The sequence below is a fragment of the Littorina saxatilis genome, linkage group LG8, assembly GCF_037325665.1.
Source record: "Littorina saxatilis isolate snail1 linkage group LG8, US_GU_Lsax_2.0, whole genome shotgun sequence".
NCBI classification, from domain to species: Eukaryota; Metazoa; Mollusca; class Gastropoda; order Littorinimorpha; family Littorinidae; genus Littorina; species Littorina saxatilis.
The window spans coordinates 67,197,024-67,215,990 of NC_090252.1; the positions used below are offsets into that span (position 1 = coordinate 67,197,024).

The 18,967-nt window shown below is 40.0% G+C and overlaps 2 protein-coding genes across 2 annotated transcripts in view; one reads left to right on the forward strand and one right to left on the reverse strand.

Moving 5' to 3' along the window:
* Positions 1-216: 216 nt before the first annotated feature.
* LOC138974418 (uncharacterized) overlaps positions 217-18,967 on the forward strand; it is a 33,273-nt gene continuing 14,522 nt past the window's right edge. The window contains exons 1-2 of the mRNA XM_070347133.1: positions 217-241; positions 2,258-2,390. Of these exons, the coding sequence (XP_070203234.1) occupies positions 217-241; positions 2,258-2,390 (158 nt within the window). The remainder of the gene's footprint in view (positions 242-2,257; positions 2,391-18,967) is intronic.
* Positions 13,694-17,173, reverse strand: LOC138974245 (uncharacterized). Its single transcript, XM_070346972.1, has 2 exons — positions 15,997-17,173; positions 13,694-15,177 (listed from the first exon to the last, which is right to left on the reverse strand). The coding sequence occupies exon 1, from the start codon at positions 16,990-16,992 to the stop codon at positions 16,006-16,008; it is 987 nt and encodes a 328-aa protein (XP_070203073.1). The 5' UTR covers positions 16,993-17,173; the 3' UTR covers positions 13,694-15,177; positions 15,997-16,005.

Genomic DNA, 18,967 nt, shown 5'->3' on the forward strand with positions numbered 1-18,967 from the left:
ATTTGTCAGGATGGCAATCACACGACAGGACAAACAGACACACAGAATAGAAACTCAAGAAGAGGCAGGTAAAGTTCAAAATTGTATTGAATCAAAACAAATCATAAAAACAACTCAATACAAGGCGTAGGTTCTTTTCAGAAAGTATATCTGTACATTGGTTCACTCTATTCCTGTAATTGTCCTACTACTTAAAAATATATTCTAAGTCCTAAAATGGCTGAAAATTTGGGCATGACCCGTAGGTACCCTTAGCAAAATACGCTTCTGAAAGCAATATCCTATGTCCTAAAATGGCTGAAAATTTGGGAAGAGGTTCGGGGCCTGAGTGAAAAATAAAGTAAAAGAGTAAAGCGACGCCACTTTACTCGCCGTGTGGTAACCTGGGACTGCGGAACGTTTGTTTTTAACCCCGTCAGTTCAGTTCACAGGGCGGAGTCCGGTATACCGTTTAGACACAAAGTCAGGTTGGTTGCTCGGACCCCGGAGGACAGTTTAGAGATAACAACAAATACTTCTCAGTACTCAGGTTGGACTCATCCACAACCATTCCCAAAGAAGCAATGCTGTAACCCTAAGTGGTGGTGGGGAGTCCGGTATACCATTTAGACACTTAAGCCAGGTTGGTTGCCAAGACACCCGCCGAACCTTGAAAACTAGCAGCTTATATACCTTCCATGACTGTCCCTGACGTCAGTCCACGTGCAAAAACAAATTCGTGGCAAGTGACAGGAGCGTGACTTTGGGTTCACAACCCCGCCAGTCAAGCCGGCGCGATCGTATCAACGTCATAGAACAAAATGGGGAGGGAGGGGGGGGGGGGGGTAGAGTCTCGAGGCTGCTGTCAGCCTCCATAGAAGCTACAGTTAAAATCCCTCAAAAATACACAAAAACTTCTGTACAAAGAAAACTACATCAAAAACGCTATAAAGATATACATCAATAAAATGGAGATTCTATGACGCATCATTTGATACCAAACACTCATAGGTTATCAACACTGTGAACAAAGTGCAAAACCTCTGACTATTATCTCGCAAAATAGTCATGTCACACCAAAAACGTATGCAGTTACAAGTTAACCACAATCAAACACAGTGTATATTCAACAGGCTTCTCATATGTAGATGATAAACATAAAATCTCTATTCTACTAAACAAATGAATACAGAATACATGTTTATATTGAATACATGGGTAAAAGAAAGAATGATATAAAAGCTACAGAAAAGAAAAGAGAGAGAGAGTAGAGAGAGTGTGTCTGTATGTGTATGTGTGTCTATGTATGTGTGTTCGTCTGTGTGTAACAAGTATTATCATAGACCTGTATTAGAAATAAAGAATCAGGTCAAAAAAAAGAAAGGGGGTTGGGAAGGGAGGTGAATATAGCAAAACAATGCCCTCAGTCGTTAACGGCCCACGTGCATAAACATTCGTGACAGGAGAAACGACCTAGGGGTCATATCCCGTCAGTTCTGTCGGCGCCATCGTGTCAAAACCAATTAACCAATTAATTCTACCGCAAGAGAACAATAGAAAACGGGACCGTATCATACCTTAATCTCCGAACAATTTACTAGGGGAAAGAACAAATATGATTTTAGAGTGTGAATCTTAATTCCACACCGTTTCGATACTAACCTAGATAATATATTCTGCTCTCTACACTTTCTCTTCTTCCTCACTCTATAAACTTTAAGAAGAAAATTGCATATGGAGAAAAGACAAAAATATTCCTGAAGTCGCTTTTCTCCACACTTAGTCGTGAATTTTCACTGGTCTATGTCGAATGTCCTCGGAATTTACATATGAAAAATAAACTTTGATCGAATTCAAGTCAAGTTTGTATTCCCCACCTGCGAAAGAGGTAGGTCGGTCGTGAGAAATGAGACGGACACGATTTCCCTTTTTAGCCACATTGCAATAGACAAAGGCACCAGTACAAAAACTCACAAAGAAATCCAATTAAAAGTACATTAGAAACCAAAGAACAGAGATAGATGAACACACTTAATTAAAAAAAACACAATGAATGTGTTAATATTTATTCGATACAATCGCATGCGAAGTAAACGGTCTTTTTTCTAAATGTGTCCGTCTCAAAAACATTAATTACAAATCTGTTCAGTTTGAATGGCTGTCAAAAGGTTTGGACGTAAAATGCTTTTAAATAAGTAGGAATTTCCATCAAATCACGACATGGTTATTTGATATGTATGGGTACTTTTCAGAGATGTATCTCTATGTACCGTTCCAGAGTATAGCATAGATGGACAGATGACGTGTCCGAGTCGATGGTTCAACAACACGCCAGTGACCTTGAGATGTGAGATCACCAAGTCGAGTCTATCCAGATGCCTCTACAATCAAAACCGGACATTCTTCAATCTGTGAGATATGTTTCATATGGTTTCTGTTTCGGTTTGTGTGTGAATGTAATTTATGTATTGAATGTACTCTAGCCAAGCAACATTCCCATACAGTCCTGTGTCTTATGTCGTGGTTGCCTCAGATGCACACTCCTTCCCAGACGTGTACATGACATACCGTGCTAATTCTGTCATTTGGAGTTTACATGACATACCGTGCTAATTCTGTCATTTGGAGTTTACATGACATACCGTGCTAATTCTGTCATTTGGAGTTTACATGACATACCGTGCTAATTCTGTCATTTGGAGTTTACATGACATACCGTGCTAATTCTGTCATTTGGAGTTTACATGACATACCGTGCTAATTCTGTCATTTGGAGTTTACATGACATACCGTGCTAATTCTGTCATTTGGAGTTTACATGACATACCGTGCTAATTCTGTCATCTGGAGTATACCAACATTAAACAGCCTGATACATCTATGCACACATTGGGATGTATCAGAAGTGGATCAAACTAGAAGTGCTCAACTATCATTACCTGGTACTATCAGTCAACACGCGGTGATACATATGCCCTTTGACCTTTTCTTGGGATTAACCGTACTAAAAATAGAACACAGGATTCTCGGAAAGCTATTTAAGGGGGATCCTAACCCAATTAAAACTCAAAATTCAAAGACAAAGTACGGCTACAAAACAGATCTGTTTTCAACCATGTTTGCCCCCAGTCTTCCTAAATCTAAAGCAAACCTGCAGACATACAGTACTACTTCAAAAACTACACTGCTGCTGTAACGGAATTAACGTTCATAAATTATGAGCTACCAGTACCAAAATGTTTGAAGCGAAGTAAATTCATCTGTATATATACACACAGTACAAAACTCTGATGCCCGATGTGTAAAACGAAAGTCAGTATCTACTGTGGTTTGATCTTGAAAGACTGTGCTTTCGTTTTGTCCGAGGTCATAATGTTCGATGAGAGCAGTTTCTCAAATGCGAGGTGAATAACGCATGATCACGAACAATATAGGACATTTACTGAAAAGGAAACTCGGAACTTTCATACCACTGGCTTCTGGCTACATGAGCGGATAGGTGTTGATGCATAAAAGTAATGATAAATTAAAATAAGTGAACACATTATTTACTTGAAAATTCGCGAACCGTCATTGGGGCCGCCATATTGATTATTAATTCTACGCCAAACAGATGTCTATTAGACTGCTATATCTGATAACCGTGGCAGTGCTTCGGAGTGACAAGAAACTCAATCGGCTTGGGATTGTTTTTGATTCATCTGTTTTTATCAAGTGACTCTTGTATTTTTGTATTATTTCCGGGATTATCTTTTTCGGCGCCGCTTCCGGTGAACATCGAGGTTGTGCTTGGGAATATCCTGTCGCCTGCTAGACCTACAGACAGTGTTGACGAGTCCGTGGATATGTGATGCTTTCCGTTTCCGGGGGTTCAACATTCGACTCCTTGAAGCTGCTTGCCCGAAACAGACCCAACTGGCGCAGTCTGCTTCATATATACTGATGGCTAGACCGCTAAAAACTGCTGATGCAAAGAGAAAGTGCTCACTCGTTCGCAAAGGCAGGGATGCGATGGTTCGCACAACCAGTACCTCAAGTGTGGTACCTGGCCATGTCACATGATGTGTGCGTGCTCTACATGTGGCAGAGGATTCCGACCCTACAAAGGCCACGTCATCCACCTCCGGACACAACCGACCAAACACACAAGCCGATCGTGAGCCTTGGTCAGCGTGACAGCGAATGACAAACAACAACAACAACAACAACAACGAACCGGATTCCAACAACAACAACAACAACAACGAACCGGATTCCTAACCCATGGGGCTTCATCAGGCACCTTTGGACTTACCAGCTAGACCACACACACAACCCAATTCTGATCCATGGTCATCTTTTACAATTAAGGATATACAACAACATCAACACAGCGACAGGTGTCTTAGCTTTGACAATGACATGCAGGCCTGATCCGACATCTTCTGGCTCACCCTATCAAACACACCAGCCAATCCTGAGCCATGATCATCTTCGACAACAAAGGACGAACACCAACAACAACAACAACAACAACAACAACAATAGCAATGACCAATACCTTGTGATCTTCCAGAAACTGACTTTAGATATCTAGAAGCTATTTTCATCACCAGATTGCTTGTATTTTAACCTAAACCAAAGGTAAGTCCTTTTACACCCTTTTTTATGTATTATTTGTTCTGGTGCTTCAAGCCCACCCTTTGGAGTGTGTTGTTGTCTCAAGTAGTCCTCTTTGTGCATGCAATTGTTTGTACTTCTCGGTTATCATTCTAATCTCAGTTATTTAAATTCATTATGCCTATGTATAAATTGGCAATCATACTGTCATGTGCTTGTCCTGTATGCATGCATGGAACACACTGGCAGACAACAGGGTACAGTGTCCACAAATTGGGTTCACACTTCTAAATATTGTTATTCTAAAATGAAATAGTGAACAATCAAAACAAAAACAAACAAAAAAACACCAAAGACTTCTTTGTTTAACTTAAACTGTAAGCTATGACAATGCTCTTGAGTGTAATCATCAGAAATTTCATATTTTTAACAGAAAACATTTTAGCCATTCATTTAAACACAGTGTGGTTAAATTAGGAAGAACAAAGATATAACCTAATCCCCCTGAGCATACTTTCAAATTGTAATTGAAGAATACAATTGTATAACATTTTCATTCATCTATCGACTCAGTATTCTTTACTTCATTGTTGCACATGAACTACCCTCTCATTCATCTATCGACTCAGTATTCTTTATTTCATTGTTGCACATGAACTACCCTCTCATTCATCTATCCACTCGGTATTCGTTACTTCATTGTTGCACATGAACTACCCTATCATTCATATATCGACTCAGCATTCTGTATTTCATTGTTGCACATGAACTACCCTCTCATTCATCTATCGATTCAACATTCTTTACTTCATTGTTGCACATGAACTACCCTCTCATTCATCTATCGACTCAGTATTCGTTACTTCATTGTTGCACATGAACTACCCTCTCATTCATCTATCGACTCAGTATTCTTTACTTCATTGTTGCACATGAACTACCCTCTCATTCATCTATCGACTCAGTATTCGTTACTTCATTGTTGCACATGAACTACCCTCTCATTTATCTATCGACACAGTATTCTTTATTTCATTGTTGCACATGAACTACCCTCTCATTCATCTATCGAGTCAGTATTCTTTACTTCATTGTTGCACATGAACTACCCTCTCATTCATCTATCCACTCAGTATTCTTTATTTCATTGTTGCACATGAACTACCCTCTCATTCATCTATCGAGTCAGTATTCTCTACTTCATTGTTGCACATGAACTACCCGCTCATTCTACCTGGCACTTTCACCACTGTTCTGCTTCTTAATGCTTGTTGATGTTTAAGACGCAGTGCGATTTCCATGTGCCTGTTTTATATGTTGCATGTATGTCTGGCTGAGTTTCTTATTCTTTGTTTGTTGAACTGTTTAGCATGTGAGATTGATCACTGTTGCTTTGATTTGTTGTTGCTTTGTTCCCATTGGTTCTGCAGTGGCTTCCATATCTGATTTTATTGATCTCCCTTCAAGATGCATTTTTAGTGTTTGTTATATTTAGTCAAGTTTTGACTAAATATTTTAACATCGAGGGGGAATCGAAACGAGGGTCGTGGTGTATGTGCGTGTGTGCGTGTGTCTGTGTGTGTGTCTGTGTGTGTGTGTAGAGCGATTCAGACTAAACTACTGGACCGATCTTTCTGAAATTTGACATGAGAGTTCCTGGGTATGAAATCCCCATACGTTTGTTTCATTGTTTTGATACATGTCTTTGATGACGTCATATCCGGCTTTTCGTGAAAGTTGAGGCGGCACTGTCACGCCCTCATTTTTCAACCAAATTGGTTGAAATTTTGGTCAAGTAATCTTCGACAAAGCCCGGACTTTGGTATTGCATTACAGCTTGGTGGCTTAAAAATTAATTGATGACTTTGGTCATTAAAAATCTGAAAATTGTAAAAAAAAATAAAAATTTATAAAACGATCCAAATTTACGTTTATCTTATTCTCCATCATTTGCTGATTCCAGAAACATATAAATATGTTATATTGGGATTGAAAACAAGCTCTGAAAATTAAATATATCAAAATTATTATCAAAATTAAATTGTCCAAATCAATTTAAAAACACTTTCATCTTATTCCTTGTCGGTTCCTGATTCCAAAAACATATATATGATATGTTTGGATTAAAAACACGCTCAGAAAGTTAAAACAAAGAGAGGTACAGAAAAGCGTGCTATCCTTCTTAGCGCAACTACTACCCCGCTCTTCTTGTCAATTTCACTGCCTTTGCCATGAGCGGTGGACTGACGATGCTACGAGTATACGGTCTTGCTGAAAAATGGCAGCTACTTGACTAAATATTGTATTTTCGCCTTACGCGACTTGTCTTTTTATGTGTGCTTGTTCTCAACAAAAAGTGCATGCACCCCTAAGGTCAAGTTTAGTCTGATTGGCACTCACTGTTTGTGTATAAAAAGTCAGTATGATACAGTAGACTCCCCCCCCCCCTCACCACCCCACTTTTAAGACGTAACAATCTGAGAAAATCATGCAGGCCTGAATCAAGATTCAGAGACTCAAAATGGTGTAAATTTAAATTTGCAGAAGTTATAACTAAGAAATCTGAAAAATTGGGTATTGAAAGGGGGGGGAGCCTAAACAGGATGTTTGTACAGTATGTAGAGTGGTTTTATGGAGAAAAAATATGCCAGGGGTACATCCTCATCCTGACATATAGTTCTTGACTTACTTTGACTTATTCCTGTAGACTCCCTGTGGAGCATAGGGCCGCTTTTGTTGCGGTTTCTGTAGCAAGTTGGTTTTTTGGCGGGGTGGAGTTGCTAACCCCACGCCCAACCCTCCTGCTTTATCCGGGCTTGGGACGCCCAACCCTCCTCCTTTATCCGGGCTTGGGACGCCCAACCCTCCTCCTTTATCCGGGCTTGGGACGCCCAACCCTCCTCCTTTATCCGGGCTTGGGACCGGCTGAAAGACATTGAGGGTGCATCCAGGCGGAGTTGACATGTAGTTCAGCTTGCAATAATGTGTTGCACATGTGAGTGTTGTTGCGCTTAATTTTAAAGGTGTGTTTTTTTTCTCAGAAATTCAGATAACATGTTTTAGATATTACTGGGCTGACAGAATCATGCAGAAATGAACATAATCTGCCATCATACCTGGTTCTATCGCATTATATAATTATCTCTCCACATCCATCCCAGCCTGTAAAAGACAATGAGAAAAACAATAGTCAAGTCAAACAGTCTATTTACCAAATGCAAAGCACAGGATTTTGTTATGGTGTATGCATCCAAACTTCACACTCCTTCCACACGCATATTATATCATAATAAATATGTACAGATAAAGTGTTCAATTTCACTGGGCCTATTTACATGTGTACACCAACCAGACAGTTCAAAACGGACTGGTTGTTCTTTTAGCACCAATTTGACAGGAGTAATCACAGGTTGCATGGATAAAGATAAATGAATTCCCTAAAATCATATCTAAAAATATAGTCATCAATATAATAAATCCGAGTACATGCTAACACAGTTATTCAAAGGACACAACCCTTACATCTATTAAGATATTTCATTTAAGGATACTCGATCCCTTTCCAAACTTTATACATGTTCAGTGTATGGCTTGTTGCATTTGGACTCCTGCATTTGTGCATTGCTCTGATTACTTGGTTCCCATTGATAGTCCAAACTTGTTGTTACTGCTCTTTTAAGATTTCTAGAACTTTGTCTCAAATAGTAGCTAGTACCTAAAGTAATGTATTTGTTATGCAGGTCTTCTGGCAGTTTATTTTTTTCTTTGTAATGCTGATTTGGTGTTTTCTTTTTGCCTTTGTAATTGCTGTGGATCTTTAGAATTTGGAAGAAAAGAGGGCATGTGTCTCATAATTTGTATGCTTTTGCCTTATTCTACTCTGCAGAGGGAGTATGCAATCAGATCTGGAAAAAAAATGTGTTACAGCTAGGTTAAACCTCAATCTCTTTTAAAGTCTGATGTTGATTCAAAGCTAATAGATATAATACATGTATGTATGTCTATCTGGTTCTTCAAAAAATTATATCAGTGGGTAACTTATGTGACTTTCAATTGTGGTATGTTGTGCTCAATCTTGGATTCCCTAAATAAATACACATTCCAAACCTGTCTTATTGTTTCTTAGCTTGTGTGCGTAGAATGGTATGTGAGAGAGAGAAAGAGGGAGAGAGAGAGAGAGAGAGAGAGAGAGAGAGAGAGAGAGAGAGAGAGAGAGAGAGAGAGAGAGAGAGAGAGAGAGAGAGCGAGAGAGAGAGAGAGAGAGAGAGCGAGAGAGAGAGCGAGACAAAGAGAGAGAGAGAGAGCGAGAGAGAGAGATAGAGAGCGAGCGAGAAAGAGAGAGAGAGAGAGAGAGAGATGATGATGATGCTGATGATGGACCTTTATTTTCAAGGATAGATGTTTAAGGCGACGCCTTTTCTTACAACGGTCCTTACTTCTAATACAAATGTCTAATAAATGATAAACAAGTAAAGCAACATGAAAAATAAACAAATTAAACGAACGACCCAGCAAACAATCGACAAGTAAGCAAACAAGCAAATAAACACAAACAACAAAATGACAAAGTAAGCAACATACAAATCAAAAGCGAAACATGCAACATGTTAATTGAGGTTACACATATAAGTGATCGACGGCAAAATTCACACAATACCAACGTTTACACTAATGCGTACAATGATTATATGGTGTACATGATGATGATGATAATGATGATGATGATGATGACGATGATGATGATGGAAAATCGCTATATAAATTCCACATAATACATGTAATAAAGAACATATTTTTTGTAATTCATAAAGATTTGCCAATTGTTGACAGCTACTTGCACATGTTAAGAGAGAGAGAGAGAGAGAGAGAGAGAGAGAGAGAGAGAGAGAGAGAGAGAGAGAGAGAGAGAGAGAGAGAGAGAGAGAGAGAGAGAGAGAGAGAGAGAAGCAAGCATGGATATGTCTGTTCTATACAACATTTAAAAAAACATGCACACAGCATAACTGAAACAAGTACAAACACACACTCACATACACATGCACAAACATCTCTACCACCACCACCCTGACACTCATTCAATCCCATTTCAAACAATTTCACAAAATGGTATGCTTGTTCTCAATCATTATCAAACTTGAACCAATGACAGGTGCATTTAGAGCATTGGCACATAAACAGAGGATAACATACTAAACAATTGGAAAGCAGAACAAGGACACAGACATTAACTAGTTTTGTGTTGTTTTGTTGTTGATATTATTTCAGCACTGGTCAAAGAGGATTTGCTGACTTGCTGCAGACTCGCATGGTTAGCTCTCACAGAAAATATGCATGACTTACGTAGAGGTTACATGCCGAGTCTCAGTGATTATTAAATATAATGGTCGAAGTTAGCGGATCATGAAAAATGCGAGCTTTAGCGAGCTTTTTCATGACCGCGAACTGAGACCATTATTTTTTATAATCACTGAGACGAGGTGTGTAACCTCTTTATTCCTCCTTTCTTCAGTTATTCAAAGAAAAGAGTTTTTTTGCGAAAGTTTGATCGAATCCTATTCTCTCAACCAGTCAACCTGCGCAGGCGATCGATTCATGCGCGGTTGTATAGTTCCGTGCAAATCATTCCATTCTGTTAACACTTCTTGTCAGTTTTCCTATTTTGGACTAAAATCAAGTACACAGATATGCTGTTATTCTGCTGTGGCGGCAAAGGCAGATATTGTGTGTTCTGTATATGTTTTGGTATCGCTTAGAATAATGTTTTTTCGTCAAATGGGACTAGCAGACGAACTTTTGCACCCGTGTTCCAAGACGGTTAAAAACTGTATGAAGTTCAGTTTTCTGGAGAAAATAGTGTATGAAACCCCTTTATGTTGTTTAAATTGATGAGATGTGTGCATTTGGTTGCGTGTGATCTGTTTATTAAATGAAATATTGTTGAAAACTGACCGTCGGATTGCAGTCTGTTGTCGAAGAAACTGAGTGAAAAGAAGGGGAACTACTCTTGTCGCTAGACAAAGTATGAGTTACTTGCCTTGGGAAATTGCTTGTGATGAACGGTTTGAGCACGGCAGATCTAGATTCAGAAAACAACCGAACTCATGGATTCTATATGGAGATTCGTGTGTTCAGGCCTGTAGTTGTTAATTTAAATGCGGTATGTTTGTATTGTTTGCTCCAGAGATGTATACTTCGTACGTTAGAGCGTTCGGAACTTTTCAGTCGCAAAAAGTAGTACCGAAACGGAACAACTTTTCAACCCATTGCACTATCGAGGATTCAGGCTGTTGCTGGGTCGTTATTTGTTTGGTTGCTGGGTCATTATCGAAAAATAACTACCCCTACAAGTTTACAGAGGTAAAGAAGCAGAGGGGGGAATAATACATTTTACTGATGCAATATTCATGTACAGTGGAACCCCCGATTTAAGACTCCCCCCTTTTAAGACCTTGATGTTTCAGATGTCCTGTTCATAACCTCTGTAAATTTACCTCCATTTTAAGACTCTTTTTTCAGACCTGATTTTCTCAGATTGTTGAGGTCTTAAAAGGGGGTTCCACTGTATGTGTTTATAAAAGAGTGGAACCCTCCTAATAAGACCTGAAGGTCAGAGCAAATCAGGTCTAAAAAGAGGTGGGGGGGGGGGGGGTAAACAGAGGTAAACTTGAATAGGTTATGAACACACTCACACACAAACTCAAGTTTCTATTTTATTTAAAGATGCACACCCCGCGCCCCTAGCAGGTTAGGGTTCGCATCCTCAACTAATGTACCCATACCACAATTGGGACCCCCCCATCCCCCCTCACCCTACGTATGTACGGCCCTGCCGGGAGAGTCTTATATTGTAGGATCTAAAAAGTGGGGTTACACTGTACTGGGACATGTCGAAGGCGAGTCGTATAAGCATTTGCTTTTTAGTCTTGTTTGACGCGGACGGAAGGCGAAGATAGTCTGGGACGTATACAGCTGTCACAGAGTATGTAGTGACTGACTATAGTGCATTCTTTTTATCATGAAGCATACCGGCACGGTTGGCCTAGTGGTAAGGCGTCCGCCCCGTGATCGGGAGGTCGTGGGTTCGAACCCCGGCCGGGTCATACCTAATACTTTAAAATTGGCAATCTAGTGGCTGCTCCGCCTGGCGTCTGGCATGATGGGGTTAGTACTAGGACTGGTTGGTCCGGTGTCAGAATAATGTGACTGGGTGAGACATGAAGCCTGTGCTGCGACTTCTGTCTTGTGTGTGGCGCACGTTATATGCCAAAGCAGCACCGCCCTGATATGGCCCTTCGTGGTCGGCTGGGCGTTAAGCAAACAAACAAACAAACAAACAAAACCATGAAGCATGCAACGACGGACAATGTAGTTCACCGATCACTTACAGCTTGCAGATAATCTAAAAATGATTCAAGTAGGTGATGCCGCAAATCGAACCATACAATGTGTCCATTACAGTCCAGATATATATTTCGAAAGCATTCGTTAGTTAAAGGGAGAACTGTGAGGTATCTCCTTCAAAACAGCAACATCTGCACTGTATTTCTTTTTCTATGAGTAGGGCACAATGTCCGCAAATGTTACTGTCATCAAAATCTTGATGGTGCAACTTTTTCTGCAAAAGTTCTTTTATTTCAGTCTCTGAGCACTTGAGGTCAATTTATAGTTGCACGAAATGTGTTATGTCTCGACTCTTGATGTTGACACATTTAAAGCATGAACTAGCCGTCACAACAGCACAATGTCACAATGTTGAGTTCAAACAGCATCCCAGATTGTCGACAGTCGTGGATAACCACTGAGGTGATCTCTCTTGAACTCTTGACAACCACTGTTGACAACAGAAAGTAGTTCCTCGTGGTCGCCATCTTTGCTTTGAGGTGCATTTCAAAATAAACTTTTAATTATTTATTCACTAGTCTTCAAAGGAAAATGTACACGTGGATGGGTCCATGTGTTTGCTTGGTTATCTAAAATGTTGTAGATGTCATTCTCCAATGCTAGTTTGTTCAGTCCCTTTTCCGTTAAGGAATTAGCCGTTTATCGATGATTAACTGTATTGCCCTGCCAAACATGATACATTTATTGTATCTAGAGGTTATAGGCATCAATCTGTGGGAAACTGGTTTGATGAAATGGTCAGGGTTAAACATCTGATTTTTCTGTTGCAGAGATTTGCCTGGTTAATATCCACCTTAAGGGCACTCACGCACTATAATATTATTCCTTTTTTAGTACACGACTCAAAACCTTTGAACTAAATCAAAAGGAATACAGTACAAGAATAAAGAGGTCGGAAAAAAAAGAAGAAACAGTTGAAAAATTGAGAAACAAAACATAAAACAGAGTTACTATCCTGGCACGAGGGGCACTTATTATGTTTTGCAACCTGGGTTTTCTACAACACTTACAGCCAATCTGTCTACTCCAGTTTTTGGCAGAATCTCTCTTCAGCTTGTACACATTGCACCATCATCTTAAATCAGCTGCCCATGACACCCCAACACGTTGACTGGGGTATGTCAAAATTAACGCCCTCGGGAATGCTCGGGCATCTTTGGTGTTCTGGAACTACTTTCCCTTGAACTGCCTCTTAAGGCCATGTGAGGGCCAAATCGCTATTTTCCATATATGATGATCAGCACTGTTTGTGTCGCTTTTGTTATAATACTGATGGTCTCTGAATTAAAAAACGTTAATGTGTTTGTTTATTGTGTATGTCGTTGCTATAGAAACAGGAAAGTAAACAGCAGCCATATTGGATTTTAGGAACCGTTTTTTCCATATCCAAATGCTCGATTTCTGTCCAATATTTTGCATAAATATAGATTTAGATCATATCTACAGATTTACCATTTATTTTTTCTGTGAGTATCAGTTATTTAAAAAAATTTGTTTTTATCATAATGTTGAAATTTTGCGTAAAATTTAATATTAAAAAAATCGTAAAGCCAACATTTCTTTTCCGATTCATTATTCAAATGGTAACTCTGTAGATAGTATGTAAAAGTACAAGTATGCAGAATTTCACAGAAATCTAACAAGTAGATTTGAAATCATGTTGTTCCCAAATGTCAAAACATGCAAACTGAGGAAAAGGCAAAAACGCACACAATTTGTTTTGAAACCATTGATAGTTGTAATTAAACCCAAAATACATACATGTATCACCAAATTCCACACTGAGGAATGTTTTTCACACCTTAGAGACACCGTTTAAAAGTTAGGGAAGACATAAAACATAAGTTATTTCAAACATGTGCAGTACACCTGGAAAATTGTTTGTTCCGAGTTACAAACAATGCATACACACACTCCCAATCACAGCATGCACACCAAAAAAAGCTCGCTCACTCGCTCACATTCACACACACACACACACACGCAAGCTAGCTCCAAATTACGAAACGTACCCAAGTCATCAATTGCACGCGTACAATAACCACAATATATATGAGAATAATGTTAACCACAATAACAATGACAAGTCGCCTAAAGCGATATAAAAACATTTAGTCAATCGGTATGAAACTTAAATATCAACACCACAAACCAGTCATCACCAAGACTACGAGATACATTTAGATAGTCTCTGCTAACAATACCGAGACGGATCACGCTCGTCTCCGCAAAGCATGAGACCATATATGTAGTACTTACTAAACCCATTTTCTGTAATTATGAGCACATTGTTAGAGTGAACATGACATTTCTATATATTTTTGAATTCAGGAAAAAATGAGGAATGCAATGCAGTCAAGGTTTAATTTGTTACTAAAAATTAGATTTTAATGACAACTTTAACAAGCAAACTCATTAATTTATTTTTAAGATTTTGAGCTGAAATGCAATACCATAGTCCGGACTTCGTCGAAGATTGCTTTACCAAAATTGCAATCAATTTGGTTGAAAAATTAGGGTGATACAGCGCTGCCTCAACTGCCTAAAAAAATCCGGATATGACGTCATCAAAGACATCTTTCCAAAAAATGGAAAAAAACATCTGGGGATATCACACTCAGGAACTCTCATGTTAAGTTTTGTCAAGATTGGTCCAGTAGTTTCCTCGGAATCACTTTATACACACACACATACACCATGACCCTCATCTCAATTCCCCGTCTAAGTTAAAACATTTAGTCAAAACTTAGAACATGCCTGCAGCATATGCAGGGCCACCTTCCAGCTGAACAAGTTCTTCCAGTCTCTCTGACTTGGCTGCCCGCACTTTGTCTCTCCTTTTACTTTGCTTGTCTCTCACAGCCTTCAGACTGTTCCGCACCCTCTTGTGCATCCTGGCTGCTCCAAGCCTCTTCATGTGATGTCCAGTCTAGAATCCGAAGAACTGGGCAGAGTCGGCAGCAGCAGCAGGTCCAAAGTTGAACTCTCTAAGAGCTGTACCAAGTCGTTTACTCACATGGTTCGCACACTCTTCCTTGTCAATGTGAATATCCTCACCATAGGGCTTGATGTCGTTGAGCTATGTAAAAGTCTTGGAGTCACCGTCCGACAGTAGTGTTGTGTAGCGAAGCTTGTTGGTGTTCACCGATCGACGCCATATGACACGGGCTGCTTCCACCTCCACCATCCCTGATGAGCCTGCAAACAAGAACAAAATAAGAAATGTAATTTGCAAACAGAGTATTTTTTAAGTGTGTGTGTGTGTGCGCGCATGTGTTATTCACAGTCATTGTCCAGCTAATACTTCAATTATAATTAATGCGGAAAAAAAATGAAATAAACATGGAATTACCAAATTACTGAATATTAAATTTCTAGCAGCAGGTATAGGTGCACTGAACATTGTTAGATTGTAAACGTTAAGCATAATGCATTAATTGATACCATTTGAACGTTTTTAAATACACTTGTATTGTGCCACACATACATGTACTATTTGCCTTCCCCTGACCACTATTCTAGCTCCCTCAGTTCTGGGAAGCCCGTTGATTCTGAAGACTTGTGAATCTCTCTTGATGCTGTAGATACAGCTCTCTCTCTCTCTCTCTCTCTCTCTCTCTCTCTCTCTCTCTCTCTCTCTCTCTCTCTCTCTCTCTTTCTCTCACTCCCTCTCGCACTCTCTTTCTCTACCTGTGTGTGTTTTCTTATTATTTTCATCACACACATGCACTCCCCCATGCCCTGAACTATTCAAGATACAAATTGGATTTTTACGCATGTGTTACAACTTTCATTATTATTATCATAAATTGATGATCTGTCTTTATGACGCTTTTTTTTTTAATCCATCATCCATGCCTTTGGTTTTGGTTTTCAGTTTCACTGGAATGCATGGAAAATAATATCCACTCATCACTATTACATTTACTTGTAATTTGCTATATATTATTTGAGTAAGTTGCTTAAATTTGAAATAAACTCTATTCAAATATGTCTGTGCAAACAGATATAATTTACCTTTATAGTTCACCTCACACTTGTCCAAGTGGTCCACGAGCCAGGCCGCATACTCCTCTGGCTTTTCCTGAAACAGCTTCTGCCCCGTAGACTCCACACCTGGCAGTAGGTACACATGACATGGGCATCAACACAGAGTCCAGTAAGTAAGTCCACAACACACCCAACTCCAATGTGCGAAGAGTGTCCACGAGTAAGCCAGGTGCCATCATAGCTCACAATAATGTTCAGGGTGTCGTCGACACCAAGAGTAGTGCCACAGTATCTTGCATGAACTTCTCGAACATATGCAACAGTGTCACTGAACACATGCTTCCGGAATTTCTCCAGTTGTGTGAATAGTTGGCTGGCATGAGTATGACTATGAAAGGTCTTGTGGTGAAGTCCAGCTAAATCCATATTTTCACAGAAATTTCTGAATGTGGTGGCTCCCAGTCCACAAGCAAGTGAGGAATACACTGCCTGTCTGTTCATGTCGAACACTTTTGTCTTGGCCTTAAATTTTGTCGCAAGATACTGTTCATACACAGGCTCTTCGCACGAAGAACAGTTCACCTGGGCAAATACTGCCAAGCCACTTGTTGGTCTGGAGTCTGTGCAAAGAGACAAGCACTTGTTTTTACACTGTGGACAGCACAGACTTGCAACCATACTGTCTACTTCGGCAAAGTCTACAACACCCCTCTGGGTTTTTACCAGGGTTTCAGTAGCAGCAGATGACTTAGTGTCAACTCCACCGGACACAAACCTCTCATACGATTCTTTTTTGAACTCACTTCTTGTCTTCGTGCCGAGAATGTTTTCAGTCGAAGGAATCGACGCGGAAAATGTAGCACTAGCAGACCACCCCAAAACCGGCACTAATTCTGCCACGTCAGCCAGCACAGAAGCTGATTGCGCTGATTTCTTCGCCTTCCATTGATTCTTCACTTGATCTGTCCTCTTTTTCGTAGATTTTGGGGCTCCTCTGGTTGTTGATGGCTTGGTGCGAACCATTTTTGCACAGGAGCGTGTACTTTCACTGCTTGTAAACAAGCGCCATTGTTGTACCACGTGACCCCGGTTGAACGAATCAAGATCACATCATACGTCATACTCTCCGTATAAGGAAGTTGGCGTAGATTGACCTACATTGAAAATGTTCCGTTAGAGCCGAAGTAGTCCGGAAAATAACGAAACAACGGTCACATGCAAACAGGGGAGGCTATGTAGCAAGCAACGTCATGCAGTGTTCGCCCTGTCGTCTGCTCAAATTTGCTGATCAAGGTGTTGAAAACCGGCAATAATAAGGCAAGTTCAAGACAAATGAACGCAATCAGGCGAGGGTTGGTGTATTGAATTTATTTTTATTGCACACAAAAAAAACATGTATATGCAACATCAACGGCAGAAATTGAAAGAAAAATGACCACAGTTTTCCAAACAGTCAAAATGTATAAATGCCCAAATCTGCCCAAAAGCTCAAAAATCACCCCCGCACATCCCCTTAAAGGAAGGGAACAAAAAACAGTCACAGGGGTCTAAGGCGTGTGCATATGGTAGGTAGGCGACACGCTGAGCATCATGGGCGGCTAGAAAGTCAAGAGTTACAGCTGGATTTTTCGTGATGGAGCAGTAGACCACGGACACCCGGTCGGGGACGTCGTGCGCAACATACCAGAAAGAAATTAAGCAAGCAGTGACTGACATACCATTCAGCAGTTATCGGTTGTCTTTCCTCAAGTGATATGGTGGCAACTTGGCCGGATTTTGCAAAGATTAGTAAAATTGGTTTAATTTAAATATGTGTAATGGTAAAATTGTGGGGGTGATTTGGCCTATATGGTCCGCTGGACCAAAAAAGCAGCGACTAACTAACTAACTAACTAACTAACTAACTAATTTTGCAAAGAAATGCACTATCATGACGTTAGGAAGCACTTCTGTTTCTTTTGAATTTTACAGGTGAGATCTCATCTAGGAAGACCCACACCGCCAACTGTTGCTTGTGTCCTTTTGGTTTTCCTATGTTTGGTCTTCTGTTACCATGTCCCAAACGCAAGGAAACCTTCTGCCGTCAAATGTTCATAGCATTTGGGTGCACCAGTCCACCCTACCCCGCTTTTACTCAAGTTCTCAATGATTTGCTTTTGAAATTTAAGAAGTTATGACCGATAGGCTGACCAAAATCTGTATTGCTTTTGGGGAATATGTATACTTAGTGTGTCGTATTACGTAACTTTTTCAAAAGAACTCAACACATATTCATATAAATTCAGGGTTTTAGATTACACAATCGTGACTTTGCATGCTAAGCAAAAAATGGTTGAGGGGTGACATTCAGATCTACCCCAACTACGTGCATAGATCTGAGCAGTAAAATGTAGATGCGATAATCTGAAAATATATCTTCGCATGATCGCTGCCACATTGTCCTCAGTTTGATGTATTTACCCAGAACAGGGATTTGATTTGAGTTGATAACTGTTGCTTTTTGGGTCCAGCGGACCATATAGGCCAAATCAGGAATACACTCTTTCATCAGCAGTTTATGTTCATCCGCAGAGTGCTTTTCATTACTTGTCGTCTTGTCAACTGACACGTTCCCACGCATGACAGTCATGTTGTAAATGCAAGTTCAACGATTATTTTTTTATTGAACTGATAGAACATTTCGATATTTGTAAACCTTTGCCATTTCCAAATGTTTATTTCATTATTTTGCATATGAGTCACTAGAATGAATACCCGCTTCGCCGGGTACCCGGCCTCGCCGGGAAGAAGTAGAGCCGAATGATACCCGGCTTCGCCGGGAAGAAGTAGAGCCGAATACCCGGCTTTGCCGGGATGAAAGCGTTGTGGACAGTGACCTTCTAAAAATAGTAACGGGAATATGGATTGACGCCACACGAAGGAAGGGAGATAAACGCGCAAAACACTGGAGAAGATAAGGAAGAGTTACTGGGAATGAATCTGGGAAGATGAACAGACA